General features: G+C 32.3%; 4 protein-coding genes across 4 annotated transcripts; all 4 read left to right on the top strand.

The window, feature by feature from the left end:
- Positions 1-1,882: 1,882 nt before the first annotated feature.
- Positions 1,883-2,370, top strand: Bm17649 (Uncharacterized protein; the record flags this gene model as incomplete). Its single annotated transcript, XM_043080542.1, has 2 exons — positions 1,883-2,026; positions 2,344-2,370. The coding sequence occupies 2 exons, from the start codon at positions 1,883-1,885 to the stop codon at positions 2,368-2,370; spliced, it is 171 nt and encodes a 56-aa protein (XP_042936476.1).
- A 2,455-nt stretch (positions 2,371-4,825) lies between these two features.
- Bma-kpc-1 (celfurPC protein, putative) lies at positions 4,826-13,070 on the top strand (the record flags this gene model as incomplete). The annotated part of the gene is made up of 15 exons (XM_043080541.1): positions 4,826-4,929; positions 5,135-5,606; positions 6,178-6,285; positions 8,046-8,144; positions 8,569-8,715; positions 8,789-8,926; positions 9,004-9,169; positions 9,644-9,816; positions 10,015-10,227; positions 10,530-10,658; positions 10,910-11,103; positions 11,663-11,823; positions 12,015-12,158; positions 12,277-12,513; positions 12,934-13,070. 15 exons carry the CDS (start codon positions 4,826-4,828, stop codon positions 13,068-13,070), a joined length of 2,622 nt encoding a protein of 873 aa, XP_042936475.1.
- A 2,948-nt stretch (positions 13,071-16,018) lies between these two features.
- On the top strand, positions 16,019-18,297 carry Bma-trap-1 (Uncharacterized protein; the record flags this gene model as incomplete). Its single annotated transcript, XM_001901320.2, has 7 exons — positions 16,019-16,073; positions 16,527-16,624; positions 16,894-16,984; positions 17,075-17,202; positions 17,373-17,657; positions 17,960-18,074; positions 18,239-18,297. 7 exons carry the CDS (start codon positions 16,019-16,021, stop codon positions 18,295-18,297), a joined length of 831 nt encoding a protein of 276 aa, XP_001901355.2.
- A 670-nt stretch (positions 18,298-18,967) lies between these two features.
- Positions 18,968-24,964, top strand: Bma-cogc-3 (Uncharacterized protein; the record flags this gene model as incomplete). Its single annotated transcript, XM_043080540.1, has 21 exons — positions 18,968-19,014; positions 19,113-19,231; positions 19,483-19,558; positions 19,773-19,911; positions 20,075-20,239; positions 20,352-20,500; positions 20,813-20,904; positions 20,987-21,209; positions 21,280-21,386; positions 21,469-21,674; positions 21,984-22,168; positions 22,325-22,457; positions 22,525-22,635; positions 22,734-22,935; positions 23,067-23,212; positions 23,360-23,506; positions 23,616-23,723; positions 23,874-23,957; positions 24,098-24,186; positions 24,616-24,669; positions 24,874-24,964. 21 exons carry the CDS (start codon positions 18,968-18,970, stop codon positions 24,962-24,964), a joined length of 2,673 nt encoding a protein of 890 aa, XP_042936474.1.
- Positions 24,965-25,128: the final 164 nt, after the last annotated feature.

Genomic DNA, 25,128 nt, shown 5'->3' with positions numbered 1-25,128 from the left:
TAAGTAATTGCATATGTTTTGCATGTGCATTGAAAATGATGTATTCGCTCAATTAAGAATGTCTTTTGAGACCAAGATAATTATTTTGATTTTGATGTTTACTCTTATCCCATAATTTATCTTGCGAATTATTGTAATCCCCGTAAAGGAGCTAATATTATTAATATTATTATTACTATTAATACATTATTATAGTATATAAGTGGTACCCAGAAATCTTTCATCATGCTTATTAAGGATGAAAATAGTAAAAAGTAAATTCTCTAAATTAAAATTCAAGTTCCAAATCCAAGAAGAGTTTTAAAAATCCTTTAGCATGGATAAATTCATTCTAGCGCGTTAAATCTTTTATCAAAGGAAGAAATTTTTTTTTGTTCAAAACTATTAGTTCTACTCCTTTTGTTTGAGAGAATAGAGCACAAGAATCTTTTTATTTGTGGATGAAAATGCAGACAGATGAGCAGAGAGGCATAGTTTCCTTAATTTTTTCCCCGAAAAAAAGATTATGGATGTGTTTAATACAAAGTGGTTTGTACTTGTTACTTCATCAACTAACTCATTAACTCTTTGCACTCTCAGTATTTACACTTTTCTACTCCTTTTGTTGGGAAAGATAGAGCACAAAAAAGGAGATTTCCTTCTCCAGTGTAAAGTGGGAACTTGAAATCGTACAAAAGGAAATGGGAAGGGAATGCTCATTTGGAATATCCGGTAATCATCCGGACATTTACATCATCATTCTGCATCACTTCTGTCCATTCCATTTAAACTTAGTTATTAAGACTATTGTTCAATTTATCTGTTTAGTTTTCTTTATTCAAAAATTAGAATGCATATTCATTCCCTTTTATATTTTTATATGTAATGTCATTAGTTTTTATTTACGAATGTCTTAACGAACATCTTAACATCATATATTAGCTTTGATAAAAGTGAAGGTATTTAATATTAGTCATGAGAAGTAAGTCGTATCAAGCCATAGTTGGTCAGTCAGCTCTTTGTTTTGAATATAGTTTTGTTCTGATATGAAAATTTGAATTGAATTTCCAGAGTATTGATCGATTTTGTTTTGTCATCGAATTACTTATTCATGTCTGTGATATTTCATTTTTGGTTATTTAATATTTTTAATGTCACTAAGGATTTTAAAAACTAACAAACTATGTAAAATAGACAAACTGAACTGCGAAATAAAAAATGAATATGATTGGGAAGAAAAACTTATGCATATTTAAAAATTTCTGAATTTTATAAATGAATGTCAACTTGCTTTTATTTACATATTCAGTTTCGATTAATATTTACGATTTCAGTTAGTGTTCACCGAATTCGTTTTTAAATACTCTGAATTAGTAACTTCATTTAGCGCGACTTAATGTATTAATTTTCATCTTATATTCACTTTTCCTTTTTTATATGTTGGCTTTATTCATTTTATTGTCACAGTTTTTTTCCTGTTGAATAATTATTTCAGATATTATTTTTTAAATATCACTTCTTATGTGTTTGGATTCTCATAGATTGTTCTTATGTTTCCGATTTAGTCCCTGCATTTTCCTTTTTATGGAATAATTCAAGGATAGCAAAAACAGCAAGTTTAGACGTTGGTGTCGTTAACTGGTTTTAAATCAGATCTGGCTGTGAATATAGTCCGTACACTACTTTCATTATTGGACAGACGAATTAATTTTTTATTCCTTGTCTATCAAAAGTCGTGTAATTTCATTCTTTTAAATATAAGCTCTGATATTTAATGTCACATTAAATTATAAAAATTAAATATTTTGATTTTCAGTCTGGTAAAGCAATCATTTTTTTCTTATGTTACATTAGTGTAATTGAAATTTTCCAAGGATTTCAATATTTTGATGGAGGTTCCCATATGGCTAACTATTATATGGTTGGACAGAAACAAGACCGTAATTTGATTATCGTAAGTTTAGGTTTGCAAAAAATGACTGCAAGTCTTCGATTTGATTTAACCTTATTTCTCTGTTCATTTATGGAGCTTTTATGTCATTTAAAAGTAAGTTGGTCATTTCATTTCTCCTCAGCTATTGGCTTTGTTAACACTGCTAAGCTTGTTAAAGAACTGGAAGATAGTTCGATAAGTAGCTTGTTAACTAATGATCCAGCCATCTAACATCACTTCCAATTTCATTAGTTAGACACGATGTCTGGCACAAATCGCTTTTCTTTAAAACTTTAACATTTTTACAAAATATTTTATTTGATATTTTTTTAAACAAATGTATTTTCTCAATTATGCTAAAATTTATATAACTTTTGATGATAATAGGGAAAGGGCATTGGAACAGTTATTTCCTTTTGAGAGCTTTTCAGCAGCGAAAATGGAGAACAGAAAGTTGATGACTCAGAAAGAAACTGAAATCATTTGAAATATAGAGTGATTTAATAAAGTTCATCGATTTTCATATGAAGAAATAAATAAAAATCATTGCCAAAGAAGTTAGGCTATTCAATGAATAAGAATATGAAATATTTCTTGTGATAATAATAAGAAAAAAAATACGAAATAATTGAGGAGTGATAGTATTTGTCTATTTTGATGCAGTCACCAAAAAAGCTTTCGTTTAATCTGAAGCAAACATTTTTAATTTTCATTTTAAAATAAATGATTTAAAAATTATTCAACGATTATAAAATGAATGTCTCATAAACCATGTTGTCGTTTCTTGTATCTTTCATTTACCTCAACTAATCATTCCCATATTGCAAGCTTTCAATGGTTGTTGTAATATCTTTCATTTTATCACATTTCCTTTTGCGCACACTCAATCACAGACTTAAAAGCATTCATTTCTGTTTTTCTCTATACTTTTTCGTCAAAAAGCCATTGTAAGAACTTCTCTTTTTCACATACTAATCAACAGTTATATACGACTAGTTTAAGGAAAGAAACAGACTATTTATATTTTAATGATCGTTTTCTATTTCCTTGACTCTCTATTGTACTCATCATAATGTGAAGATGAATACAGTCAGTTCCAAATTCTAAGCATCACGTTAAATTCGTAGATTGATCAACATATAGAGTACTTTGGTAAAGTATACATGATGTTTCCTGAATAAGAGTTGGGTCCAGTGCTCTTTTTCTATTAGCTGCTTTATAGCTAACATGCTTTAATAAAAAGCTGCTAAAAACTATTAGCGATATTATTAGAAAAAGAAAAAAAAATACAGGATAGTCGCATATGATTACAAGAGGTGGATAAACGGTATTCTGAAAAGGTCATAAAACAATCAATAATAGTTATAATCGTCTCGAGTTAGTCAAGTTATGATAACACTGCTAATGTTTCATGTGTATATTCATGAAGTGCAATATATAAGATGAGCTGGAAGAATCAATGTGAATTTTTGAAAAGCTTGGTGTTAACGAAAGATAGCAGACTAGTGGTCACTGTTCAAAAAAGAACAGAGTGCAGTGGACAAGAAGATAAGGCCGACTGCCAATCAGCTACATCTTGACCACTTATTGGGCATCTTGTGGGAGACCTCTTAGTAGTCTTTCTCAACACTAGGAGTGACCACTGTATTATTTTTCAATGCAGAAGTGATATGTCCAAGTGGGAAGAATAAGTCAATGAAAACTGAAGATTTGTTGCTAAAAAAGCACTAAGTTGAATTGAATGAAAATTTAGTAGCACGGTTGTGTTGGGAAGTTTCAATGATATTTGATGAGAGCAGTAGAAAGTGTTTGGTTGTGAATTCATTTCTGCCCCTATAAACTAATGCATCCAGGTTATTCACGAAAGGATATATAATTATGGAGTGGTGCAAATATGCTGCGATGAAAGCCAAGCTGGCTCAAAGTTGAAATACCGAAATAATGTGCGTTTCAAATCGATAGATGACTGTTGTCGAGGAGCAGTGAAATAAATTAGTTTTGTTTTTCAAAGCTAGCTGAGTAAAGAACTACAGAAATTAATCGGAAATGAAAAAAGAGGATTTGCTATCGGAAAGGCTGAAAAAGCAAAAGAAGAGAAGAAGTAAGGCATATACGTTTAACAAATATATGTAAAAGTAGGATGGGATTAGTTCACCCTTTCCCAGTGCAAACCGATGCTTAAGCAAAGGGATTTTTTGCACCTGCTATTTTTATTTTATTTTATTATTTTTTTTTTTTTTTTTATAGCATTCATTTTGAGCAGCCTTCTATAGATTGTTCAAAAGCAATACAATTAACGATTGTTGTAAGTAATTCGAGGAATTCCTTTCTTTTACTATCAGCTTATGACAAAAAATAAAATTTCTGACTAATATATTGTCGTCAAATAAATCGCTAAATAGAGAGTTTGTGCTAAATGATTAAATTTTCGAAATTTCATCATTTAGCATCTCATCACTGCCCATGGAAATATTCATTCTTGTGCTCTACTTCGTTTCTTTTTTTATATGACTTCTTCCTATAATATACATCAACGATCTATAGTTCGTTCTACCTGTTTGCTGTCAGGACTGAGTCATTTACGCCGACTATTGAGTTTTGACTTATGAGTTTGTTTGCATACCACATTAGTTATTTATCTTCACTTTTTTCTCTTTATGCGTTCATTTCCCAAGAAATAACGTTTGCATCAGTATGAAAATATAATCAACATTTTAGAACGAATGTGTAAATATATATATATATATATATGGAAGCTAATATCGGATATTTTTACCTTCATCACTACTCTTTCCTAAAATTAAATCGTTGTTGTTCATGAATTCCACAAACTTGGTACACTTTAACACCTTATCTCCATCGTTCCTCATTCGCTTCTGCGAAAATAACGACAATTTTCGGTGATACAAATAAATGGCATTGAGTAGGAAATGTGCAAATCCAACTTATAAACATTCCGTATGGGATAATCAAAAATCTGCTCATGGAATTTATCGAGTTAAAATCAACAATGAAACGTAAGTTGTTCATTTACATATAACTTTACTTGCCGTGTTATAATCAGATTTGAAAATTTTGATTAGTACCCTAAATTTTGTGTAAAGTTTGATTTAACTCCTGCTGTTTAAGTAGGATAGAGTAAAAGTATGTACTGTTTCTGTTTGTTTCATTTTCTGGAGAAGTAAATTTTGTCTAATCTAGATTTTGAAATCTTATTTTTAGGTCAGTTCATACTTTGAACAGTGTGGCAAAAAATGAATTGGCTTGTTGTTCAAATGCAGATGTTTTTAAATTCCCTATAATGAATGAAGAAAACAGTGTTTTGAAGGGAAACTGCACCACATATCAGATTTGTCCATTAAACAGGAACTATCGCTCATTATCGCGTCAGCACTTTCGTATTCCTGTGACATCATTATTATTCATCGTTTTATCATTGGCCTTTTTATCGATGCCCCAGTTCTCCTCAGTAGCAGCAGATGAGTTAAATTCTTCCGATGCGGTGATCGAATTGACACCCGTTGGTGGCAGCAATAATCATAATAACGGTAGTTACGGAACAGGAACGAGCCAGTCATCATCAACAGCATTGCGCAAAGCGTATACTAATCAGTTTGCTGTGCGAATCACTGGTGGTGATACTCTGGAAGCGGATAAATTAGCGGCAAAATATGGCTTTATCAATCTGGGACGAGTTTGTTTTTTTCTTAAAACTCCATAAAAATTAAGAAATTCGGTCTAGAATAGCAGATTCTCTTGCTAAGTATGCAGATCTTCATTAAGACTAGAGAATGTAAACAGTTCTGATGTTCGCGGTTGCTAAATATGGGAAGTTAAAATGCTTTTTTTATAGCATTTTCATATCTTTGTTTCGTTGATTTTTTGTTTTAAAAGATTTCAAAGCCCTAATAATTTTAACAATGACAGTTCTGCTAACTGATCCTTAAGTAGTACTGTTTTTACTTAACATCGTTTTACCAGTTTGAAGACTGTAGAATCTGAAATTGCTACGAGAGCGATGAAATTATTGTCCACTTGATATTTGATTGTTTACTTTTATTCGACTTCTATTCAACTAAAGCATTAATCTTCCCATCCAGTTAGATTTGTAATGCACTGGAAAATTCCTTTTTTTTGAACTTCATGATTACGAAAGACTCTAATTGCTGAGGAATTTGAAGAAAGTCATGGATTATTTACAACTTTCAGTTTGATATGTTCTCAGTTAACATATCACATCATCAGTTTCAACGTTCATATTTAAGGTTTTACCGAATGATGAATATTTCTTGTTCGAAAGTCGACAAACAAGAAAGAGGTCAACAAGGCGTAGAAGGAATGCTCAAACGAATTCTATTGCAAGAGAACCTAAGGTAAGGTTTTATTTAATTCTTTCGTTCCTCCATGTATTTATAGGTTTCATTTACTTCATTTACTCCTTCAATATCGATATTATTCGACTTCCTAATTCATTCTCAATTTGATTTTCAATATTGTCGATTTGTTATAGATAGTAATATATGGAAAGAAAAGGATCTTCGCCAGATGTTCGTAATTTTTTTTATAGACTATTATCTCCTATCGCTTAGTACTCATATTTGCAAACAGAAAACAATTTGCGGATGAATAAAATGTCTTTCCATCACAAATACTTGTAATCTTGCCTTTATCTTGTCTTCATGCTCTGCATATCATATGCAACGCACAAATATTTCTTCGCAACTAATTAGACGAATAAGAAAATAGTTTTTAAACGTTCTGTTCGGCTATTCGGTGATGAGAAAAGGTAGTGCTGCTAAAAACTGAAGCTGGATAATTATTCTGCATTGCATTAAATTGCAGAGTAAGCATTTTGAAACTCCAAGTATAATCATACTTAATAATATGCCTTAATAAGATAAGAGCGGATATATGGTTTTAAACTATATTACATCTGAAGCATATGCAATTTTCATATATTCCAAGTCGCTATTAGACTTGTGTCCGTTCAGATTAACCAAATATTACGTTCTTCATAGTAGGAACACTCGTTTAAATTCAGAATAACGAAGATTTTGTGGCATTCGCAGGGTGTGTCGAACATACTGTTTCCTTGATTAGAATCACACTGACTGAGTTGTTACATAAAGGGTGGCTATAATAACTGTATTTGAGTTATTTTTGCATGACTTGGTCAGAATGTTAATCTGAAAGGAAAAAGCAATAAAAGTCAATGATAACTTCTAAATATTCTTAAATTCTTCTAAATCTTCATTGTCACCTTTCTGCGAATAAATTTCCTTTTGTGAGAAAATCGAAGGTCATTTTTTTTAGTCACCATTTTTTAAACTGTACCAGCATTTTGTAAACATATTAAATCATTAGATTTCTTCTTCCCCATTCTGCTTGTTGAAAAATCTTGAGCGACTATTGAAGGAATAAAAGAGGACTTATTAAAGTATGCAATCGCTGATTTGGCTTTGTAAGCTATTGCAGCTAATTAATAAGTGAAGAACATTATTAAGTTAAGAAATAAGGAAGTGGTCTTGTTTGAGATGAACTCTTCACACGATTGATTTTCTAATAGGGAGGTTTTTTTCTCAAAACATAAGCTGCTAGTTTGAATGTAAGTCAAACATTCAATGCATTTATGCAGAAATGAATTATCAGTGCTTGTTACATTTAAGTTGTTTTTAAAATTCCGAAGTTTTATGCTCTTCTCTTAATATATCCTGAGCTTTCAAATGTTTGAGCGAAATATTTAGAAATCATTTCCATCATCCATCTAGAGTTATCTTTTTTATCCACGCCCACAGCTACTAAATTATTATAATCAAAGTTGTATTTTCTGTTCTTCTAGTAGTGAAATAGTAAATGCAGTGTTAATGATGGATCCATTCATGAAGATGATACGCAGATGAGAAGCCACATTCGGCATTTTTGGCATTTTGCTTCCAGGTTATGAAGTGAATCAAAGACAGTTATTTTATTGTTCTCCGACCGCTTGTGCACTAGCTTATCAACACTTCGAGATTAGTATTGTGCACTACTCTGATTTATATGCCAGATTAGTTTAAAAAAGGAGTACTGTTTGAGAATCTCATTTTTTTTTTTAGATAGAATGGATAGAAGTAGAATAATCTCATGTTTTTAGGTGGAATGGATAGAACAACAAATAGCAAAAAAACGAGTTAAGCGTGATTACATGTTGATGAACACTCTTTCATCGACTGTGCATTTGCAGCGATTTAAGGTGAATTCTTTCATAAACTTTACCTTAAATATTAGTTAATAATGCCAATAAGAGTTTAACCTTTTTTTTGTTTTGTGTGTTTCTGTCGATTCAAAAAATCAATTTGATGTTTTGGCTTTTATAAATTCCGGTTTCATTTGATAATTGAAAAAACATAGCTACAGGATAGTACTTATATATATTTTAAATGAAAGTTAAAGAGAAAGTACTGAATTCATTAAATTGAAGAGTACAAAGGAAACGTTTTTATTTTCTGAATTTTATAGATCAGTTCAATTGCTATATTTATACAACATACTCATTGTTTATTCATATAAAAAAAATTTGCAATAATTATAATCAATAATTAAAGAATTAAAAGATTTTTCTGATTGGGGTCTCTTTCATTTCTAAAATACATTCAACTCAATAATAACATCTCCAGGGCAATGAAATTAGTGACGACCTCACAATAATAGGCAGTGACGATGTTCAACAACAATATGCAAGCAGCCGTAACAGGAATGCCGATATCCGCAGTGTTGGAAATTATAATTTAAATGATCCATTGTGGTCCGACATGTGGTATTTGGTTAGTTTAGAATCATATCATATAATTCTTGACTTTGTATTTTATTGACTACTCATTTGGAAATAAATTCCAGAATGCAGCAGCATATGATCGTGGCTTGGATCATAATGTACGCGAAGCTTGGGATCTTGGTTATACAGGAAGAGGTGTAGTTGTAACAATATTGGATGATGGTTTGGAACGAACACATCCGGATATTGCTCCAAATTATGTGAATAGTTCAAAACACATTATTTGTCTTCTTTTACTACTTTCGTAATATTTTCAATTCGAAATTTTTATTTCCAGGATTCGAAAGCTAGTTATGACGTGAATGATCGTGATGAAGACCCAACACCTCGGTATGATTACACAGATGAGAATAGGCATGGAACACGATGTGCTGGCGAAGTAGCTGCTATTTTCAATAATTCACTGTGTATTGTTGGAATCGCCTATAATGCTCGAATTGGCGGTACTATTTTGCCTGGTTTTTGCGAGATGAAGTGTGAAAACGAAGGAAGAATGTGTTTTGAAGGATTAAATTCGTATCATTTCACGAATTTGTAATAGTTTCTCATGGAAGTTGATTTGAACATCTTATGACGCAGTAATAAAAACACACAGATAGTATCTTTCACTCCTCTTTTGCGTGTTAGATAGCAAAATTCATTCTTTAGTATTTATCTATCAAGTAAACTATCAAGAGGTACGTATTAAGTAAATTTATATGAAACTATGTAACAACTGCACTGTTCCGGATAAAAAATTTACCATTTCAGGTATTCATTTTTCAGATATTCAATAGTTTTAGCATCAGGAAACTGACAAATAGTTGTTAAGAATTTAAAATTTCAAATAACTTTAATAATAGAATTCATTCAGGCTTATCGCTCGAAAAAGATGTTTTTCGGTGAAAAGACAAGTACTAAATCTCAACTCCTTATAGGGATTAGAATGCTGGATGGTGATGTGACCGATGCGGTAGAGGCAACCAGTCTTGCTCATAATTCTGACCATATCGATATTTATTCAGCAAGCTGGGGACCGGATGATGATGGCAGAACGGTTGATGGACCAGCAAAATTAACACGAAGAGCTTTCGAAAAAGGTATTCGTGAGGTGAGTCGTTAACAAAAAGAAAGTGTTGAGTAATTGTTCCGGAAAATTATCTTTGAAAATTTTGTGTTTGTGTTACACAGTAACCTAATAATGATTAATAATAGCCAGAATTTTCGTAAATTGTCTTGGTCAAATTAGAAGAAAAATCCTTAATGAAAAATTTTTCATTTATCTTTAAAATGAAGAGCTGTTGTTCAGGGTCGTCGTGGTCTTGGTTCGATATTTGTTTGGGCCAGTGGAAATGGTGGTAAAGATGCCGATTCATGTAATTGTGATGGATATACTAATAGTATTTATACATTATCTATATCATCCGCAACGGAACACGGTAACATACCGTGGTATTCAGAAGCTTGTAGCTCAACACTTGCTACTGCATATAGTAGCGGTGCTACTGGTGAAAAAATGATTGTGAGTTGCCTGAAATTTTGTTCAGAAGATGTTAAACTGATAACTAAAAGCGATGATACAACAATAAGCTGTTTATTTTTGCGAACATTTATCTTTCCACGAGATATATTTGCTATCTGTCCTACTCATCGCTTTAAGCATTCAAGAAATATTTCAGTCTATACACGGAATTCTCGCGATCACAATACGTTTAAAATTTGTAAAAATTTGTCTGGCTAAAAATACCAGAATTTACGTACTTCTTTGCAAAATAAATCTAATACCATCAATAGGTATTTAAAATTTCGTACATTTGTTTGCAGGTAACAACAGATTTACATCATTCCTGTACAAATGCTCATACGGGTACGTCGGCAAGTGCACCACTAGCAGCTGGCATTGTTGCTTTAACTCTGGAAGCAAATCCTAAATTAACATGGCGGGATATGCAGGTAATTTTCATTTGTTCCTTAAATATAGATTGTGGGTTAAAAAATCTCATTTGATCAATTAGCTAGTGGGAAACAATTATTGCTGAGAACTGAATTATGGAGGTTGTGCCATTTTGTTCGTTACTCAAGTGAATAAAATGTACATACGCTGGGAGTTCTTTTAGGATAAAATGTGGAACTTCATCCTATGGAAAAATGAAATAGAAACATTGCCAATATTTAAGATAACGTGATAAGAGTTTTCGTTTGAGCATATTGTTGTTCGCACCGCTCGACCTCTCAATCTTCGTGCTGGTGATTGGGTAACAAATGGAGTTGGGAAGAAAGTATCACATTCATTTGGTTTTGGTTTAATGGATGCTGGTGCGATGGTCCGATTGGCTAATAACTGGACAACAGTTCCGGAACAGAGGAAATGCGTCGTCTTTTATCCTGCTAGATACAAGCTAGTTCTTTTTTTTTATTATTCAGATTTCAACTAAATTTGAATCGAGAGGATTTGCATTCGAGCACTTGCAAGAAAACACTTTGCTTCTTATAACTACTTTTTATAAGTTCATTAGACTTTTCAGTACGAAGTCTTCCTAACTGTAGTGAAGAGAATTTTACACAAACTCAGAATGTACAATGATTATTAAAACTTATGTATATTTCATATGCAAACTTTAACAAATGTATACTTCCCCTTCAAGTTCTGGTTTAATAAAAACAATTATTAAAATCTACATGCTTAATAAATATTACTTTAATCACTTTAACAAAAAAATATATTTAATAAATATTGCTTTAATTACTTTAACAAAAAATATATTGTGTGTTTTAAATAAAATAAATCGATATTAAGATAACTTAGTCAATCTTGGCATAATTTGCAAGAATCACTGCACTAAAAAGTAAGTCTATGTAAAGTCTTCAAAATTCCCTCCTCTATTTTAGTGGAGGAAACATTCATTCTAGAATTCCCTCAGTTTTAACCTTTATTTTTTTAATATTCTTCTTTTTAGAATAGTTCCACACGGTAATCGATTGCAGTTGCAACTTTATACAGACGGTTGCTCAAGCTATTCTCGTAACAAAGTAGGATATCTTGAGCATGTCCAGGCAATCATTACTCTAACTGCACCTAAACGGGGTGATATACAAATTTATCTCACTTCACCTTCAGGTGGGTTGTACTTCCATGATAATTAGTCTACTAAACAGTTAGAAGATTTGATTCAGTTGTCTTGAAATGGATAGAGATAGTTTTTCTATATTCATTCTTTTCTGTTGTTTTTAGATCACTTTCATCATCATTATATTGACTTTTTGCACGATTATTATATGAAGTTTTTTAAGAATCCATATATATTATAGGGACTCGATCAACTTTGTTGGCGAAACGAGCTCGCGATACTTCACGGACAGGCTTCAGAGAATGGGCTTTCATGACAACTCATAACTGGGGCGAAATGGCTGTCGGTTTATGGACATTAGAAATTAATAATGATGGGTGGGATGGTAAATTTTTCAAATGAAATTTTCGTGAGAGCTAATTTCATGTAGAACTCACCTTTTCCGACTGCATTATACAAAACTAGAACTCCATAGTTTGCAGCTTACATGCTAATTTCTTTAGATGCTGAACTGATTCGATGGGATTTGGTTCTTTACGGTACAGCAACAGAAGTAAGTAATATAGGAGGTACACCTTCGGCATCTTCATCTTCGTTGACACCGCGTTCGTTGTCTAGTAAAGTACGGAATCGCTATGGTGCATTATGGGAAGACACATCCGCTGCGTCTATCATTACTGCTTCCAATATTATAGCTTTATTTTTTTTACTGTGTTTTATTTATTTGAACTTTCCATCCGGTGATTTTTTTTTCTTTTTTTAAATCGAACTTATCCGAAATTAACTACTGAGCTGATTATTTACAATTCATTTACAACTTTAGGTTTAGGAAAGCAGCCGCAAAATTTGGTAGAAACCTCAGGCTTTAATACTTGGTTGTGGATGTTATGAAAATTTTGAAATTTACGTTTGTGAGTTAAATTCATTCAAAAATTTTTAAAATAAGTGTGAAAGAAAATGATATGTTTATTTAGCGGAATGTGACAAAAGCTTTATCAAACCATTTTTGCAAGTGATTTTTATGTTGCTGTTGTCCTACAAGAGATATGGTTCACTGTTTCACAGTGAATAACAATTTTGCCTCTTCATTACTTTGTTAATACTCCAACTAAAATTTAAATTTCCATGTAAGTTTTCTTTTTCAAATTGTGTATTTTCAGCGGAAAAATCGGTTAAATATTATTTTGGAGTTTTCCTGTTACCAGCAAATGTTTCCTTGAGACATTCTGATTATTTCATGGTTCCGAAATGTTATCGGTTAGGATGTCTCACGTTCAACTTAAAAAGCGAACAATGAATTCAGTAGGAAGTTTATTTCGTTTTGGTAGGAACATTGAAATCCCTGTGAACTTATTTCTGTGGCTTTTAACTCCTCACTACCTCTAGCATTATTTTTGGCATGTTGTGATCGCACAACATAGGTAATTTGTTTGCTTATGCGCCAAGTATTAATTATTTTACGGTTATTTTACACCGCACATTTTATTATTACAACGCATCAAATTATTGATGGTAGTTAATCGGAATCTTTAAAGGAAGCCTAGTTTCAGTGTTTTCGTTTACCTGGCATAGTTCCTAAAGAACCCGTTGAGAATAATGATTTGTGCGTGTAGATGTGATTTGTATCAAAATCAGTTTAATTGTCGATTTAGGTTTCTTGTGAGATTTTTTGAAACCATCCAGCAGTTTTAGTGTACGATTGTGATGAACTTTGTGATTATTTTAAGTTTTAAGCTGATGGTGTTTCAGTTTAAAACATATGATAAAAAGGCATTGAAACATGTCCTTTCGGATTTTTCGTATTTCCTTTGTCTCCACTTGCCAACATTTAAGTTGCATTCCTGTATTTTTTCGAAGTGTTTGATTTATTTTTCGTTGAAGTCATTTGAACATTTTCTTTACGCTTAATATTGAGTGACTTGTAACTAAAGTGGGAACTGCTCAATTTTTATAAATTTTTGCAACGTTCCTAATGGGATTCCTAATGGGCTTAACTTTCGGTCTTTTAATAACCCAGATATATTAACTGTACATTTAACATGCAGTTCATAGCCTGAAGCAACTAGATCATTCTTGAAGAACTGGAGATATGCAGTCTGTAAAGAAGACAAATTTGTCGAGCGTTATTGTAAATTTAATTTTATAGGATGTATTCATTAGGTTAAACTTTTTTCCATCTGTAAATGAATCTTTCATTCGTTTACTTTTCTTATCAGTTCAGTTCCTGTTCTATACATAACATTGGTGTAGTTCTGTTTTTATTTTGATGCAGAAGCAATTCACAACTATCGCTTCAACTTCTTCGTTTGAGATTGATATGTGAAAAAGTAAAAATATGGTCACATTCGTCCTTTGTGACAGATATTTCTTTTATAGTAAGTTCTAAATATAAACGGAGAGTTATAAAAATTTAAAGCAGTGCTAAGCACAGAGTCATGAAAAGAAATCAAGTCACACACAGAAATCAAATGAATGTCAAATATTAAAAAGCAATGCAATTTGCGGGATTTGATTTGGTTTTCACGTAAAACTTCGGACTGTCGTTCAACCCGAATAGCTGCTTATGTGGATGTTCGATGACAGATACAAGAAAATTCGTAAGAAAGATATAAGAATTGATTTTTAATTCATCTCGGAGACGAAGGGTATAAAGATTTCCGATTGTATGCATCAGTCAAGCACATTTGTTATCAGTGAATAATTAGTGATGTTATTGATAAAGTGTGGGAGCTGGATTGTAAAAATTGCTCCAGTTGCAATAGCCGTCTTTGGAATTCTGAAGTTTTTGGAATTATATCCAACCGATTTTGCTTGGAAAGGATTTCTGAAATTCATTTAAATTTAAAGAAAGTTGCAATCTTTACAGGAATGAATTTATCTTTTAAGTTAAACATTATGAATTTCTAAGTAAAATGGTTATCTTGCAAGCAAATTTACAGGATCCTACTTAGAATATTTCAGTGGCAAGCATATTCTTTGCATACTCCCCGTTACAATAAATTTCGAATCAACTGCTCTAATTTTGGAGATGATATGAAAGCCATCGCACAAAAAGCTAATAATTTAAATTTCTTTGCTCCTTTCCAATATCATAACTTGGTTGAGAACATAATACTAGTATAGCATTACAATATTATCTTAATCATGATGTTTATACTAAAATTTATCACAAGACGGAACTGTCAGCTGGAAACGCAAGTAATCAGTCAAAAATTATAATTTACTACTACAATCTGTTATTTAAATCTCTAACATGCACCAGTTGCTCTCAGAAATGAAATATTTCGCCAGCGGTTTTCGCAACATATTTGATTAAAATTCTCTTCAAATCAAAGAGATAAAAAAGACACTGATCAAGCAGACTGTTGATGCTGACCGGTTTAATAAAAAGGATAGGTTAAAAATCGCTTGCTCGCATGGCTCGTTTTTTTCTTACCGTTCTTCACTTCTAAAATCTTCATTTACTTTCTGAAATAACCAGATCAAATTTGAACTCCCTTTTTTAAATTGTACAACAAAGAACCTAGATTAATTTAAAATCCAATATTAGAAAATACTGCATTATGGACAGAAAAAGTAATGGTGATCTATAACTTTGTTCCCTCCATGTGAAGTGACACAATCCAAAAAATTTTGTGCTGCAAATCATTCTTATCATACTGAGTATAAGGACGGTACCAATGAACTCCATAAATAATTGAGTTTGTGACGTAACTTGGGATGGCCTTGCATTCGTCTTGTTAACACATTATAGAGATAAATTACTACGTAAAAAGAATGATCAGAAATAAGGATGAAAAAAAGAGGATTAACAGTGCTTAATAATGTTACGTGGCGTTGAACTGAGGCTGAACTAGATCGGAATGCCCACGGAATTCTTCATTTTTCTCTGAAGGAAAGAAAATCTTCATTTTTCTGTTAGGGAATTGTGGGAACTTGACCTTCTGTGTTCCTTAATGCACACATGAAACATTCAGAAAACTCAAAGCAGTGTTTCTTGAAAAACCACTCCGTTTCTTCCCCACTTCCTCTAACCGGAAAAAGTTGCATGAAACGTGACCCTTCTTACTACATCACCTCCGAACTACCACATCCTCCATCTCGACACATCTTGAAAGTTTGCAGTTGTTGAAGTGTTGCAGCGTTCTTCCAGCAGTTTGTGGACCCGGTTGTCTGGAATAGTTCAGTGAGGGCGACTTGGGGAGTTGGCAGTATTGTGGACAGTTGCTGGTTGACGGGTTGGAGATGATCAGCAGAAGAATACTTCGACTTCTTCTCGGACTTGCTGCATTATCAACTTGTGAGTTTGCCTTTCAAAGTCATTTCATACATGGGGTATTTTGTCACCTATTTTAAAATTGTCCTAGTCATTTCCACCGAGTAGTACTTCCCTCAGCTATAATTTCAAGTGGAATTATTAAGAAAAGAATGTTGATGATTTGAACGACATTTCGTTTTTTTTTTTTTTTTTTTTTCAAAATTCTTTTAAAAAAAAAAAAATTTTGAGAAAAATTATGAAAGACATAGTCTGAGTTTATAATTTTTGCACAAGATTGGTCTTTTAGACGCTGCTTATCATTTCGCTTAAATTGTTGCTTTAATATCATTCTTTACCCCATTTTAGGTATTCTTGAAGCTGATTCTCATAGAAAGTAAAATCCCTTTATTAAGTCGGAACGTACTGTTTGTGATTTGATAACCTGTTAGTTCTAGGAAATTACAACCTATTTATGTCAGTTGATAGTGCTTTAAGGTTTCATTACTATGAAAGCGGATGATGCAGTGGACGGTGAAGTTGAAGAGGAGCTTTCTGTAAACGAAGAGGACATCATCGCAGTTTCCGAGGATAAGGTAGTTATTAAATGATATCCCGTCAATTTCAATTTGGAAATTTCTTTATAAAGCATTTTATTGGTAAGAAAACAGGTATGAAATGAGTCTGTTTCATATTACTGGCATTTAACAGCTTGTTCTCGTTTTTCTGAATTTCAGTTTTCTTTCCTAAGAATTATAAAAAAATTTTTTATTTAAAATTATAAATTTGAATTATAAAATTTGGCCAAGTGATACACAATTCGTAATTGAATAAAATTGGTATCACTAAATATGAAACATTCCAGATTTCCGATGCAGTGGAAGTTGACAACGTAATGAAACCTTCTGCCGACGTTCATGTGGCTTTCATTTTTACTCATCCTGAGCATTCGGAAGGTACTTTTATTGATTTTTCTCTTCCTAGCTCCTTTGTTAAAAAAAAAAAAAAAAAAAAACATAATTTTCCATTACTGTTTTTTTTTTTAGGCCTTCCTGGCGGTAAGCTTGTTCAATTCTTGATGGGGTTTCAAAACCATGGCGAGAAAGAATTTACTGTGCTTTTTTGCGAGACTTCTTTCCGCTATCCACAGGATTTCAGCTATCACATACAAAATGTTGGTATTTTGAGTTTCGATAAATTCGTACTTAGTTAAATCTGGTTACTCAAATTTTACTAAAATTTTAGATTTTGCTAAAAAATTTAATTTTTTTTAAAATTTAATTTAGTTAAATTTAATTTTTTTTTGCTGCAGCCTTATTTAATTTCATGTATTTCTTATTTTAGTTTTCGAGGGTGCAATATAATCGTGTTGTAGCAGCTAAACAGGAAGCTACCTTTAACTATGCCTTTTACCCGTCTGATCAATTCGCTGGACGGCCGCTGGGACTTGTTGTAGAACTACAATATGAAGATAGTGATGGAAAAGGATATAAAAACACAGTTTTCAACGAAACTGTAACGATTGTAGAGGATGAATCAAATTTCAACACAGAAACTGGGTTTCTGTACGTCATTTTCGCGGCTGTTGTTGTGCTAATATTATTAGCTGGACAGCATTTTCTTTCCAAGGTTGTCGCTTTCATGCATGGAGTTTAGAGATATATTTGTTGTAAATACTAACAGCTGTAAAAGTGAGTGGTGTGAAGTGATGTAAAAGGAAAATCATTAGATGTTGATGAAGTTTTTCATTAAATAACATTGAACTTGAAATGCATATATTGATCTTGAAAAGGGCTGAGAAGCTGTGCTTGTGGTTGCCACATACGAAAAAGGGACAATATAATTTAAATCACCAAGTATAAAATAATCCAAAACTTTCGTTTTTGTTGATCATTTATTTACTATATTTGAATATTGCTAAAATATTTTAGTTGACAAGAAGACATGGGATGGCCAAAAGTCGACAAACACAACTGACTGAAATAGGGACCAGCAAGAAAAACGAAGTTGATTTTGAGTGGATCCCCCGTGAAGTACTTAATCACAGTATGAGTTTTATTTTAATGTTTTGGCGTTATTTGTATATTACAAACAGAAAAGAAAATTTCAGAAAGTTTTCCGGAGAATAGTGATTTGCATGAGAGTCATTCTTAACTTTAAGTTAAGAATATTCCTTACAATAACATAGATCTTATGTTTTGAAATTTCAGACAAATCACCGAAATCAGGATCCCCTAGGCATCGGAAGCAAACACAGCGATTGGACTAGACAAATAATGTTGTTGTTTTTGTTCCAGGAATTATAATTAATAACTTAGTGATTTTTAATAACTTAATGACTTAGAATTTACATTTAATGGATATGAAGCAGAGATTTTTGTTCAAGGAACTTAAAAATGTGATACATTATGATATTTAACTCACATCTTATTAATGTTTTGTATGTTTTAGAGATTTAGATTGTTCACTTTACTTTTCTAGATTATTCGAATTTGGATCATCCTGCAATTTTGCAGGACGAATCTGAGATTTTTTTGAGACTGATTTCTTTTAGAATTTTGAATAATAGGAATATTTATTTGTTTAGTTATTTTTATGTTGTTGCTATGTTTTCTGATTGTGTGGTCATTTTTATCTAAGTAGTTCATACCTTCTGGTTCTTTTTAAAAGCAGCGGAATGTTTTTTGGTTTCTTGGATGATTTTATTTGCGATAGTCATGGAAGAATATTTTGGAACATGCTTGAAGTACCAGCACCGTTTTCTGTTTATTTTATTCCTTGTTTTTTAGATCCCGAAATTGTCTTTTGATGTGAGAATGATAGCAATAAAATAATAAAGTGATTTTCATGTTAATATCAGTGGCTGTGCAGTGGTATTGTCCTTGCAGTAATGATAACATCAGGTTTACGACTTAGGAAGGGTGATATAAGGATAGCTTATGCATGGATACCTTTGTCCGGGAGCTGGCGTTTCCAGTGATAATTGGTTCGTGTACATCTACTTGAATTTATATTTTAATATATGGACTTGATTACTAACGTAATATTGCAATCTGTCTTGTTAGCATTCAATATAACTTCTAGGGTATCGTCAAGAGTACATATGTCTATGATGGGTCCGTTTGGATCTATGCATAAGAAAACAGTTGAATTGTTGATTACTAAAGTTGCTGATTATGGGCTGCCTTCACCTGCGAACAATGGTGAGATTACTATAACTTTATATATAATTTGAAGTATTCTTCCGAGAGAGATTTATGGGTTGTTATACAGATTGTAGCAGTAAAGGCTTATAAGACGAGTCAGTGATTTTAGTATTTGACGAATTTCAGTCATTAAATTTTGGAATATGCTGCGTTTACAGAGTTCTTGGATTGAGAAGGTATTAACTTATGTTTAATGAAAATAAGAGCTTTTCTTGTGCTGGTAGGAATAATGATTTGTTATTGTTTAGCTGATTTACAAAGTGGTAAAGAATTGGAGGACTTCGAAGTACTAGATTCGAATCTAAGTGCAGATTTACTTTACAGGTTTCTCTTGTTTCCCATTACATGTACATTAATGTTCAATGTCAAAGTGAATTTTTTTCAAGGCGATAAAATTCAAAACATGAATTGAGAAGAAATAATCTCTAGGTTTTTGGAGATTCTCTGCAGTCATTTTTTAGAACAGAGAAAAAGAAATATTGTTTAATATTAGCTTTCTTGAAATAACTTGAGAGTCATCTGGATTCTTCCCCTTCAGTTACTTGTCGGATTTGTACATCGCTGAGAAGGAAAACATTTCGAGTGGTATTATCGAAGAGAATGCTGAAATTGGTTTGCTGCACATCTGTAAGGAAAGTATAGATCTGGTGAAAGAACGCTATGATAAGTGCATTGAGGTGGTTTTATCAGTACGAGTTTTATATTTCAATTCCTAATTCCTTTCTTTTTCCTACATCAGCTTTTTTTTCCGTCTTACTGCTTTGTAACAGATCTATTTAATTAAATATTATTTCATGTATCATTTTTATAAATGTTATAAAAATTTCACAATTTAATCAGTTGGTGGATAAGTTACGAAGTAATTATGAAATTGTCACTGAGCGAACCTCTTCATTACACAATGCATGTGATCGGATGATGGCACACCAAACGCAGATTGCTGCTGGAGCTGAACAAATTTGTGCCAATCTTTATTATTATACTCAATACGACTCTATCATGAAAGTGTGTCTTTTTCTCATTTATTTATGTTGAATACTTATTCAGACATCTTAAATAGCTTAAGGAGGTTAATGTTTCTGTTTTTTCTTTTTCATACTTTGTAAATATATTCCAGAAATTAAGCACTGGAAAATTTTCGATAACGGGACAAGTATTTACACAGATTTTATCGACAATCGATGAATGTTTGAGATTTTTGAATAACCATATTCATTACAAGGATTCCAGAATTTATATTACGAAATATGAACAGTGTTTGTCAAAGTACTAATTTCTTATTTTTCTATAATCCTATGTGTGGAAATATTCCCCGTTTATCATTTACTATTTTTTTATAAATATTCGCCCTCTATCATTCATTTTTTTTCGTAAATATTCTCATCATTTATTTTTTTTATGGAGGAATGATGGGATGCTATGTTAATTTAGTGAAGTATTTGAATAGCATAATCACACTTCAGAATAATGACCTAACAAGATTTTTTTTTATATACAAAGGTATATGGAAGTCGGAATTTGTTAATTTTCCAAATAACATTTTCAATCATTTAAGTGCTTGCAACTGATAAAATTTAGAGCAATGACAGTGATAAGAATGGGTGTTATGGCCGATCTGGAAGCAAGCCATAATGCCGTGAAGGATAGGCATATAAAGCTATATGTCGAAAGTATGTTGTTACTGCCTTTTTAAATAAAGGAGGGTTTTAAGGAATACTCAGAGAATAGGAAATAACTTACATATTTCTACAGCTCGTCAAAGTGGTTATACTGATGACGATACCTTCGCACTCCTATATGGTGTTTTTGCTGCCAGAGCCAATTCTATTCGATCAGCTCTTAATGTTGCTGAGCAACACTTTCGAGATATCACAGAGTTTCAGTTGATGACAGCTGATTGCCAACAAGCTTACTTTAAAATACGATATCAGATGCTTGAACCTGTTATAAAAAATACTATTGAAGAACTTAAAAGGTTGTTTCTTTCTTTGTTCTCAAACATTTTGAGGAGAATTTTAATCATACTAATTTTTAATTTTGTGCAGAACTCATGAAAGCAGCTCTTGTGCATTGACTCGAAATGGTTGTGCTTTTTTACTCCGACTTTGCGACGATGAATTTCGATTATATAAGCAGTTTTTTACAGTTCGTGGTGAGCAAAATTCCTGAAGGAATTTTAATAGTTATTTCCTTTGTTCTATAAAGCCTTTTAAGTCTGAGAACGAACGTTTTAGACGATGACGATAATGGTTCAAGACCTGCTACAGTATCAATCCCATCAAATCCGCATGCATCAATTTCGACCTCATTCAACTTAGAGACAACATCGTTCGATGATTTTATCGAGTCACTATGTCGTGTTTTGTACGATATTTTGCGACCTATTGTTATACATAATCCACATTTGGAAACCCTAACTGAACTATGCACGATTTTGAAAGTAATTTCAGATTTTTTTTTTTTCTTTAGTTTGCATTTAGTAAAGTTTGGACTGAGTCGTGGTTAACAAAACCAGGTCAATTATATAATGTTGATTGTAATAATAGTTCATAATTGATGAATGAGACAGTATAGCTTGAAAAGTGAGCAGCTTAGCTTGACTGGAAGTAATCCACAAACAAAATAAAATGTTTCCTCATCAAATGTTAGTTTAATCTAAACAATGTTAATACACAGGAATGAAGCAGTTTGTAGCGAACTACACTCATGTGACGAAATATATTCATTTGGACGCTTTTAAGAGTTTAAGGTTGAAATGATTGAAGAACGTTGTGGCCTTATGCAATCAGTGATGTCAGTAAAACGATTGGCAGGTTATACGAATGCTGGTACATCGTTACCGTTCTACACTGATGAATATATGAATCCTCGTAACGGATTCGTACGTGTTATGACTGAATTGTTGGGTGATATTGCTGAGCGAATTGTTTACAGGTGAGTTTCTCAGCACTGTTTTCATATTTCATATTTGAATTTGATATTATTTGATTGAGTTGATATTGTTAAACTAAATTAAACGGTTAGTTTGTGATTTCATTGCTCCACTGTTAAAAGCATGTGTATTATGCATTATCATCCAGACAGTTGCAGAACTAGTTTGTACGCTCAATCGGATATAGCCGAATTCATTCCATCGAGTGGAGATTTGGCCTATCCTGAGAAATTGGAAATGATGAGAAAGATTGAAAAGGAACACACTTTAGAAAAGATATTGTTTTTTCTAGTATCAATATTTCCTTACTAAAGTTTTTAGAAGTTAAAAATATAGAAATGGAACAGAAAATATTCAGGATGATATAAATGCAACTTCATCAACTTCTGCAGTCAATCTTTACTGTTTGTGGTATCCAACTGTCCGACGTACCGTGCTTTCTCTTTCTAAATTATTCAAATGTTTAGAGGTAATTTATTTTTTAACTTCTTCAGTTTAATGTACTTAGATCTGGATTTAACGGACTTTAGGTTTTTGCTTAAAACTATGAAGCCGCCAATATTTTAGCCTTTAGTATTCCAAAGCATTGCTCATGAGCTGCTGACAGCATGTTGCCAATCATTGGAAGATGCAGCAGAACAGATTCGGAATAGCGCTGCGGAAAAGATTTCGCTCCCTCGTCGATTCCTGGATGCCGAATTATTTATCGTGAAACATTTGCTGATACTGCGTGAACAAACAAGTCCGTATAGGGTCACTGTGCCACCTGGTAAGTAATCCTTACCGTTTCTATAAATTCATAGATATATATCAGTAATGTAACATTGGTTTTATGTCAGTCGAATTACAAAACTGTTATAACGCAGTTTTATCGATTTAATAAGGAAATTTTAATTTTAGGAAGCACGCTCTCTGATAACATTCCGCAGCGTGATTACGTGTTCGACTTCAGCAAATATAGAACTTCCGCTTCGCAGCTCTTTCATGACCGTCACAGATGGTTTGAGTTGACATCAAATAATGCTTTCCTGGAATTTTTGTTGCAAGTATTTTTTTTTCCCATATAATATTACATTATTACAATAACTTAAGTTGTTTTTTTATAGTACTGTTTATTTTTCAGATATACAAAGTTTTTTGAAAGCTACATAATGTATTAGCAGCTTAAACATTGTTAACTGATTCATTTTAAGGTACCACTGGCAGTTACGGAAGCAGCTGGTGATAGCCGGCGAATTATTGATATTCGGTTGAAAACTCACTGCCATAACCTGATAAATACAACCAGTGATATGATTATTTTTGAGTTTGCTGATTACATTGCTAAAGCAGAGAAGACAGTAAGTCATTTCAAAATGGTGTACCTTGATTTTACTAAAAGTTCTTTCTTTATGTTATCTAGTTACGTTAGTTTTTCGAAGCCATTCTGTACAATAACTTCTGTTTTAGGCAGCAACTGCTGATTTTGACCTTGCAAAAAACGATTTTCTGAAGGCAAGTAGCATGCAAAATTTTGCCGGTCAAGCATATAAAAAAGTGACCCATTTATGGCCTGAGGTAGACTTTTTTAAACTACTTTTCAAGCTTTTTTTATTCTCAATATATCTTACTGTTTTTTCTCTGTCCTTCTGTTTAATTGAATTCACTGCTAGTAATATTTGATGGACTGTTATATTTCTGATATAACTTCATTTAATATTATTATAGATCAAAGAATGTTTCGATCTTTATATTGGTTTCAAAGAGACTGAAAATATTTTATTGCAGCCAATAAAGAAGAGAATAATTGACGTGAGTTCCTCTTCTTAACTCCATCTGCTTTGAAATGCTGTCTTTATGACAGACTGAGGATAACGATTTCGTAGCCATTAACAGTTGTAAGATTGATTCATTTCCACTCGGTTTGAATTCCTGTGTCGGTTCCCTTTCAGGTATTTACACGTGCAGGTACTTTTGTTGATAAATTTTACGATGATGAACAGAAGCAGATAGCTAGTCTTCCTACTCAAGACCATATATGGTTGGTAATGAATGTTTAATTTCGTTGGTTAAGGACGTTTAATTTCCCGATTTGATACGATTTTAAATTGTGCTTCACTTTAATTCATTGTTTCATGGGAATTCTGAGAAATAAAAATAAGTCATGGCATATTAACCAGTCTTAGCATTAGTAGGTCTGCCAGAAATTCATTGTTCCATTGTGTGAAAATTAAATTAATTTGGGTTTTTTAGTTTTTTCAAGTGTTGAAATTATGACATGCATGTATAACATGGCGGGGTAGTGAATTGTCATAGAAATTATTTACTGATAAACGTTGGATTTGCCCGATTTTGCACCAACTTGTCAATGATACCAGGATGGTGAATATTAGCATAATTCCTTTGTGTTTACTGTGATTTTCTTCGTCCAGTTTCTGATCCAATTTCTCAAGTATTTCATTTTTTCAAGCAAAGATCTGCAGTGCGGCAACTCATGTTCAATATGGAAAGTGCTTTTTTCCAGGTGAATTTATGACAATGCCTTATATTAACGCTATATATTTTTTTGAGAAGCAATTCATTCAGGTTCAAATAATTTGAATAAAAATGTAATTCTGGATAAAAACAATCTTCTGCACGATTAATTAAACGTAGCCTGCCTTATATTATATATGAGTGTTGCGATATAGCTATGGAATTTCATGAAGTTAATTTCAATACCTATCAGAAAAGGCATACCACGTGGTTGTTGGTACATGGCATCTGTTGCTGGTTTTAGCAAATTTGCCAGTGCTTTACAGTGGCGTTACGCATCATAGTTCCAACATAAATCTATCATGTCTTAAATGCTTCTGCGGATATATGAACATTTTTAGTGTTGTCACTATAAAAAACTCAATTGAAATATCGAATTGCTTCTACTCCCAAAAAAGCATCTCAGACTTACATACTACTCTATCAGTAGCTTACTCTGCTCAGTAAC

This window comes from Brugia malayi, assembly GCF_000002995.4.
Source record: "Brugia malayi strain FR3 genome assembly, contig: Bm_v4_Chr3_scaffold_001, whole genome shotgun sequence".
In the NCBI taxonomy this organism is placed as follows: Eukaryota; Metazoa; Nematoda; class Chromadorea; order Rhabditida; family Onchocercidae; genus Brugia; species Brugia malayi.
This window is presented reverse-complemented; position numbering and strand designations above follow the sequence as displayed.